We start from the raw sequence: 7,664 nt of genomic DNA on the forward strand, positions 1-7,664 counted from the left end.
AGCCTCTGGGCCCAGGGATCTGGGATCCCGCTGGTCTTGGTTTGCTGCCCCCTCTCCCTCCCCAGCCCCCTCCAGCCCCCTCCGGGGACGGGGCTAGGCTGCCAAGATGCCAGGGTCTCCCCTTAACCTCCCAACAGGAAGTGGGTGGTTTTCCTGGCGTGGGACCCCCGGGGGTCAGCCCAGTGCCCCCTGCCCTGGGCAGGCTACCAGCCCCTGGCCTGCTCCTTGCGGGCAGCCAGGTTGGAACAGGAGTCACCACAACAGCTGCAGGGGGCACAGACAGGAACCTACGCCCACCCCACCCCCAGCGCCCCACCCTGGGCTCCCAGAGAGGGAGCGGGGAGCGCCTGGCCCCAGCCAAGGATTGCTTGTCTGGATTCAGAGCTGAGGCAGGTCAGCCTCGGGGTCACTGACCCCATCCACACACGGAGACACAGCCAAGGACAGTCCTAGTGCCAGCTCCCTCCATATTCTCCAAGAGATCAAACAAGCCCTGCATGCCAGCTGGCCTCCTGGGCACTGCCCTGAGCCAGGGGACTGGACATGGAGGCCAGACTGCACAGAAGTCAGCGTACCAGAGGGGGACTGGACAGACGGCCCCCTGTTTACAGCTCTACCCCACCCCCCAAACATGGGCGTATCCACTAGCTCTGCCATATTTAGCTCTGATGCAGGACCTGTTCCCAGCAGTGAGCATGGGGGAGGGGGGGGTGTAGGTGTGTGTGACACCAATGGGTGGCCCCCACAACCACAAGGAAAGACATGAAACTGGAACACGATTGAGCATTTATTGCAGCGCTAACAGAGGGTGCTGGGGGCTGCACCCGCCTCTGCCCTCTTCACATCCCCCTCCCTCTGGTCTTCTCCAAGCCTTTCCCGGGCATTTCCCATCTCCGTACACTCTCCCTTGTCCTCTGAAGCTGGGCCGCCCCTCTCAGGCACCTCTTTCCCTCCTCAGCATCTTTTGTCCCTTCTCCTGGGCTGGGGCTGTTCAGCGGTGCTGGCCCCAGCTCTCCACACTTCGTGCCCACTGTCCTTGCTCCCCTCCCTTTGGGAACTCAGGGGAACCAGGCATCCTGGCCTCTGGCTCCCTCCTCTCCTAGCCCCCAACTTTGGGCAAACTACAAAGCATCCAAGGCCAGCAGCTCCCCTCCATGGTCCTAGCCAGGAAGGGCCCAGCCCAGTGAAGAGGGAGACACAGTCCCTCTCAGCCTCTCTGTGCGTCCTGGGACATGGAGCGGGACAGAGAGCGACGAAGGGTGCCTGGCTTGCTGACAGGCACCACAGGGGGCAACTGCTTGGTGATCTCCGCCATGTCCTGCCGCTCCGTGCACTGGCCACTCAGGGCTGTCTCCAGTGCCAGCAGCTCCCGCAGCTGGATGGGGGTATCCTCGCGCTCCTCCTTGGCGGCGCCCACCTTGGTGGGGGTGAAGATGGGCAGCGGCAGCACCCGCTGGTAAGGCAGCAGGTACTCCTGCAGCCCTTGGCCCAGGATGCCCATGCGCATCACCAGCCAGGGGGACTGCTGCACCAGCGCCTGGCACTGGCCCTGCCGGTGGTAGGTCTCATGCCGCCGGGCATCCTCCTCATGCAGGGAGCACCTGGGGGGAGAGGGGAGGGGCGCTGAGCTCCTGAGTGTTGCCTTCCACTTACTGGCTGGGCAGGGGACCCGGTGGGTGCAGGAGGGGTGACCCCACCCCGAGAAACTTTGTGCTCGGGCTTCCTAAGGCTGGGGAGGAGAGGAGGGACCCCCAGCTGGCCAGCACTCACCCCTCCTCAGGCCGCGTGGACAGTGTCAGATCCTTCCATTCAGCCCAGAAGGCCTCCCGGCGCTCACGGTTCTGCTCAGACACCTGGCAGCTCAGCTCAGAAGTGGCCATGATCAGCCTCACTCCCTCTGCTCCTTCCAGGTCCTTTAAATAGTCCCTCCTCCCCTCCTCCAGGGCTATTTTCAGCCCCTCTGGTGTCAGATGCCATAAGAAGAGCCAAGACTCTGATGGGGGACATTGGGCCCAGGCTGGGGGGTGGGGTGCCTGGACTTTTGGCTGGCCCCAGGTCAGAGGTCAGCTTCTGAAGAGATCAAGATACCCCGGTGGGGGCAGGGGTCTTCCCTGCGACACCTCCTGGTTTCTGACACTCCTTGGACACTGTCTGAGACCAGGCACATGCCCAGCCTCATGCCACCTTGGCACCTGCTCTCGGCCCCACCCCTTCCCCCTCACCAGGAGGACAGAGGCTTGTCTGTAAACAGCAGGAGAGTGCAGGAACTGAGGCCCCTCTGGACTCCGTACCAGGCCGTCAGGTCCCCAGCCCATTGCTCTCCTCTGCCTGGGTTTGAGGGCACATCCCCGACTGTGCCCTCCACAGGGACAGTGCAACCACATCCTCAGGTGTCGGCATGGAGAGGCCCGTTCTGGACTGTCAGCACCACCCCGGCGGCAGGGATCCTGGCTGCTCACTCCCCACCTGGAGCCTGGGCAGGAACCTTTTCCTCCCCAGCGGCCAGTGATCAGAGAAGGGGTCTCCCAAATCCAGCCAGTCAGGGTGGAGCAAGGTGTGGGAGTGGCCCCCAGCTCTATTCCCAAGACCCCCCCGGTGGGTAAAACAGGGTGAGTGGCAGTCAGCAGACCTGGCTCTACCCCAAATCAGCCATTAACGGGGTGACAATGGGGCAGTCCCTGCCCCTTTCTGGGCTTCATTTCCCCTCACCTTCTGGTTACAACAGCCTGACCAGAGCTCTGGGGCCTGCCAGCTCCAATGTGTCACCTGGGCAGGGCCTGGGCCTCAGTCTCGTCACGGGGAGCAGGATGGCAGGATGGCTGCTGGGCTGTGAGCTGGCACACAAGGTGGTGGGCAGGGGCGGGGTGGGGGGTAGGAGGGGGAGGAGGAATGTGGACAAAGCACCGGAAGAGGCGGTGACAGGAGCCGAGATGCGGACCTGAGGGGACGGCTGGCACCACCTGGGGCAGGACCGCGTACTCGATGGCTGAGGCACTATCCCTGCGCTTGGTACTTTAATCTGATGATAGCCCTGACATGATAGTGCGTCTCCTGCTTACAAAGTAGGAAACGGAGGCCCTGACGCAGATCTGCCCAGGGTCACACACAGCCAGGACCGAGATGGGCTCCTCTGGGAGCCTGCAGGCAGGGAGGGAGGAGGGCAGCACCCTGGCCCTTGCCTGGGATCTGACTCTTGTGAGTGTGGCCGGGCCCAGGGGGTACGTACAGATGGAGCAGAGATCCCAGAGGTGCCTCAGTGACCAGGAAGCCCAGACCCCTCCTCCAGGCCCCTGCTGGTCATGGGACCCCAGAAACAGCCAGGGCCTGCTATGGGTCTGCTGGGTCTCTCCTACCTCCTCCCCAATCCTGGACTGGAGACCTTAACTTGACCTTCCTCACAGGAAGCCTGACAGGGGTGGGTGGGGCATTTTTCTCTGCCCCGTCATCTGCCCAGTTGAGCCATTCAGGAAAGTGTGTGCGTATGTGGCGGGGAGGGGAGGGAGGGGGAGGAGTCCAGGCACTGAGTCCCTCTGGCTCCAGGGGGTGAGAGAATGTGCCATGTATCTGGCACGGTGGTGGCTCGCTCCTTCCCCCTCTGCAGTGCTACCCTCCCTTCCCTCAAGTGGCCAGCTGGAGGGCTTGCTTTTTTCTCTTTTGAGTTCATAGTTTTATTTTATTTTTATTATTATTTTTTAAATATATATATTTTTTATTGATATTTAACAGAGAGGAAGGGAGAGGGATAGAGAGTTAGAAACATTGATGAGAGAGAAACATCAATCAGCTGCCTCCTGCACGCCTCCCACTGGATGTGCCTGCAACCAAGGTACATGCCCTTGACTGGAATCGAACCTGGGACCTTTCAGTCAGCAGGCCGACGTTCTATCCACTGAGCCAAACCAGTTAGGGCGTATTTTTTTAAATATATATTTTTATTGATTTCAGAGAGGAAGGGAGAAGGAGAGATTGAAACATCAATGATGAGAATCATTGATTGGCTGCCTCAAGCACGCCCCACACTGGGGACTGAGCTCGCAACCAGGGCATGTGCCCTGACGGGAATTGAACCGTGACCTCCTGGTTCATAGGCTGACACTCAACCGGCCTGTGAGTTCATATCTTTAATTGGCTCAAAATACAAAGGTCCCCAAGGAGGCCCTGGGCGGAGGGAGAGACCCTGGGAGAGGCAGGGGTTCACTGACAGCACCCACCATCCCCACCTGCCGCCCACTCCCCCACAAGTACATGTGGAAAGAGGTCCAGACCCTTTAAACGATCCCCAAACCGTGATGAGAGCAGGCAGAAGGGGCTCCTGCACCGGAACCCGGTGACAAGGCCGCTCTGGCTCCATCCTGCCCAGGGCCCTGGCCCTCACCCACCGAGTCTGAGGCTCCCACTCCAGACCCTGCCCTGGGCTGGGCGGGGCGCCATGTAAACATCAGCAGGACAGACTCCACTTGCCCTGGTGGCAGAGCCCGGAGTCTAGGTGCTGACCCCACACCCTGCTCCCGGCCGTGGCTCAGGCACAGCGAAGCCTGGCAGCTTGGGGTCAGGGGGGTACCATGGGAGGGAACTGCTTCGTCCTCCTGAGCCAGGTCCTCTGTGGGCAGCCCCGCCGGCCCCCTCTCTGGCTCTGGAGGCTGTAGCGACTGAACCCTGGCCCGCAGGGTGGCGAGGGGGCCCCGTTACGCCCGGGCCCCCAGCTCTCCAACGCGCTGCCGCAGGTGAAAGGCAAATTCAAACATGGTGGCCGCGAGGCTCTGGTGGATGAGGTACCGGGGCAGGCGGCCCTGGGGAGGGGAGGGGAAGGGAGGGTGGGGATTAGCTCTCAGCAGGGCTCCTCCCGAAATGAGGGCACCAGCAGGGAGTGCTCTGGGCCAGAATGCAGGTGCAGCTCTGGAATGCCACCGGGGCCACCCTCGCCCCCTCACCCTTGGCAGGAAGAACATCCTGTGCCCAGGTCTTGGCACCAGCCAGCCAAACAGACCTGGGAGGGGCTAGGCTGGCAGCCAGCCACCCCTCCTCAGGGCCTCAGGAGCCAGAGGTAAGAAACGAGAGGCACAGGCCCTCCGGCTACGAGGGCAGCAAGATTTGGGGCTCTGTACCCCAATCTAAGAGTAAGAAAGGAGGTGGAGAGGAGGGGAGGCCCGAGGGGGCAGGGAGCCCCGAGATCACACAGCCGAGCCTCCACGGCACGGACCCTGCCTGCAGCCCCAGCCCCTCACCTTGAGATCTGTGTTAAGGATCCAGATGAAGGTGCAGACGCGGGGGTTGCTAGCCGACTTGAGCACGATGAAGCCGCCAGGACCATTCTCGCCCCTGAAGGGAGAGGCACCACTGGGGACTCTGGAGCCAGGCCAGGCCAGGCCCCTGGCTCGCCCCCTCCATTCCTGGCCCACCTTGGAGGTGGGCGGAAGAGGGAAGGGATCTGCTGGTCCAGCAACTGCTACCCTGCGGGAGCAGGGCCAGAGCAGGTGCCCAGAGCCCACGGCTTCCCATCCCCACCCCCTTGGGATGCTCCTACCGTAGCTGCCAGGTCTGCACACCCGGCGCTCCCCACCCGCCCAGCCCTCACCACTGTCCAGTCATTCTAGGTCAGCTCTAGCTGTGAGGGGTGGCCGGGCGGGCACTTCTCATTCCTGCCCAATTCAGGGAGCAGAGGGGTGCTGGTGGCTTCCAGGAGGAGGTGCCCTCTCAGGAGATGGTCAGGGCCTGGGCTGTATTCACATCTCACCCCATTTAATCTGCCCACAGCTCCACTGAGCACGCTTAAGCCCACTCCATAGATAAGGACGTTGGCGCCCCAAGAGGAAACAAGCCTGCCTGTCACCCAGCAAGTCCAGGTCGTGCTGAGACCAGAGCCACAGTCTGATACCCAAACAACCGCGCTCTCTGCGAGCCCAGGAAGGAAGGGGAAGGAGGGATCTGGGCAGAGGCCGCCTGAGGCTCTGGAGTCTAGGATTAGACAGACGGAGAACCGCGGGACGCCTGGAACAGGCCGCAGGCACCGCGCCACTCCTCTTCCTCTGGTGGACTTCCGAGCGCTCAGGAGAAAGGCAAGGTATCGGACAGGGCGAGGACGGGGAAAGGGGACTCGAATCTCCTGCTCGGGCGGCCCGGGGCAGGCCCTATCCCAGTCTAGCCCTGGAGCTGCCCAGAGTGGGTGGCGTGGTCCAGACATTACTCCCCCAGCCTCCAGCACACAGGGCAGCGGATTAGCCGGATTAGGGGCTGGGGAGGACAAAGCCCAGTGGGACGGGGGACAGAAAGGTGACCTCAGCAGGAGAGAGTCCCCAGCTGTACACTCTGTCCCCGCCTGTCCTCACAGCGGCCTGGGAGAGGCTGGCTGGGATGACCCTGGGCAGGGCAAGGCTCACCTGACGTATTTGTGGGTGGGGGGCTTGGCGCAGTGGGTGGTGGCGATGCCTGAAGACAGGTATTTGTCTCTGCGCCGCTCTATGCGTCGGACATTCACAAAGTCCCTGGGGGAGGGAGGGTTAGGTCAGGGGGTGCCACGCCCAACATGCAGGGGCAGGAGGCCTGCCTGACAGGAGGGCCGTGGTGGCTACTCACCTAGGGGAGACCACCCCGCCCGCGGCCCCTGCGGACACGTCATAGGAAACGAGGGTGTTGTCTTCCACCCGATGCAGGATCTGTGGGTGTTGGGGGACATGAGGTGCGGCCCAGCCCAGGAGACTCCAGCCCCGCCTGCGCCATTCCCATGCCTGGGGCCTGGGCCAGGCGCCGTCCACTTTCCCAACCCTCTCCGGGAAACACTGTTGCCATCACCCCCATTTCACAGAAGGGGAACCTGAGGCACAGAGCAGTTCAATGGCATGACTCGGGGCGCCTGGGGTAGCTGGCCATGCAGTGCCCTGAGCTGCCATGTCCTTGGCCTCTGCCCCGACCCGCTCACCTGGCAGGCGGTCACCGTCTTGTTCCACAGCACCATCCTCTCGGGCTGCAGGATCACCTCCTGGTACACCAGCTCCGCAGGGCAGGGCAGGAAGGTCTGGGCAGGGCGGGCAGAGGGCTGGGTGGTGCCAGCTGTGCTCGGGCACCCCAGCCCTTCCCTCTTGGTGGTGAGAAGTCTGCCAGCGGGCCCCTCAGCCCCGACCTGGAGTCCCAGAGGCTCAGGACCCGCCAGAACACCCAATTCCCTCACTCACCTTCAGGATGAACGTCTTGCCATGAAAGGGAATCTCGATGGTGTACACAGTGTCCCCGTATTCCTGTGGGAGGGACAGAAGGGGGGCAGGGAGGTGGGCAGGCTGGGAGGGCATGGGGGGTGGCTCAGGAATGGGTGACAGGTATTTGAGGTTCTTAACAGCTCAGGGCAGAAAACTCCAGGAGTCTGGGGATCCTCGAGCAGCCGTTAGAAAAACAGTGGTTCTGACAATGTCCAGCAACAAGGAGGGAAAAGCTGTTGATATCAAGTCAAAAGACAGGAGCAGAGCTGTGGCCGTGACCACGAAGAACCGTGTCTCCAGGCCCTTAAGGGCTGCCAGAGGCCCTGGCCAGAGACAGGGACGGGGATGTTTCCCGTGTTCCAAGCTCTCCGCCATCTTTTTAGGTAATATTGTTTGATTGTTAAAATACCAGACACAAGCCTGGCTTCCCCTTCAAAGCTGAGCCCAGGGAGATGAGGATGGGGGTGGGGAGGT

General features: G+C 62.1%; 2 protein-coding genes across 3 annotated transcripts in view; both read right to left on the reverse strand.

The window, feature by feature from the left end:
- Positions 1 to 770: 770 nt before the first annotated feature.
- On the reverse strand, positions 771 to 2,090 carry TCAP (titin-cap). The gene is made up of 2 exons (XM_005861894.2): positions 1,771 to 2,090; positions 771 to 1,601 (listed from the first exon to the last, which is right to left on the reverse strand). Exons 1-2 carry the CDS (start codon positions 1,878 to 1,880, stop codon positions 1,208 to 1,210), a joined length of 504 nt encoding a protein of 167 aa, XP_005861956.1. The 5' UTR covers positions 1,881 to 2,090; the 3' UTR covers positions 771 to 1,207.
- A 2,016-nt stretch (positions 2,091 to 4,106) lies between these two features.
- STARD3 (StAR-related lipid transfer (START) domain containing 3) overlaps positions 4,107 to 7,664 on the reverse strand; it is a 23,595-nt gene continuing 20,037 nt past the window's right edge. For both annotated transcript variants that reach the window (XM_005861891.2, XM_005861893.2), the window contains exons 11-16: positions 7,170 to 7,232; positions 6,917 to 7,012; positions 6,574 to 6,653; positions 6,378 to 6,482; positions 5,226 to 5,319; positions 4,107 to 4,790 (exon numbers count right to left, since the gene is read on the reverse strand). In XM_005861891.2, coding sequence (XP_005861953.1) covers positions 4,686 to 4,790; positions 5,226 to 5,319; positions 6,378 to 6,482; positions 6,574 to 6,653; positions 6,917 to 7,012; positions 7,170 to 7,232 — 543 coding nt within the window. In that variant the 3' untranslated portion in view covers positions 4,107 to 4,685. The remainder of the gene's footprint in view (positions 4,791 to 5,225; positions 5,320 to 6,377; positions 6,483 to 6,573; positions 6,654 to 6,916; positions 7,013 to 7,169; positions 7,233 to 7,664) is intronic.

The sequence above is a fragment of the Myotis brandtii genome, unplaced genomic scaffold (genome assembly GCF_000412655.1).
Source record: "Myotis brandtii unplaced genomic scaffold, ASM41265v1 scaffold157, whole genome shotgun sequence".
NCBI lineage: Eukaryota > Metazoa > Chordata > Mammalia > Chiroptera > Vespertilionidae > Myotis > Myotis brandtii.

Bases quoted from the DNA above. Each gene is read 5' to 3' on its own strand.
- TCAP (XM_005861894.2), bottom strand. From the start codon at position 1,880: ATGGCCACTTCTGAGCTGAGCTGCCAGGTGTCTGAGCAGAACCGTGAG. The intron at 1,602-1,770 runs GTGAGTGCTGGC...CTCTCCCCCCAG, and splicing joins TCCACGCGGCCTGAGGAGGG to GTGCTCCCTGCATGAGGAGG.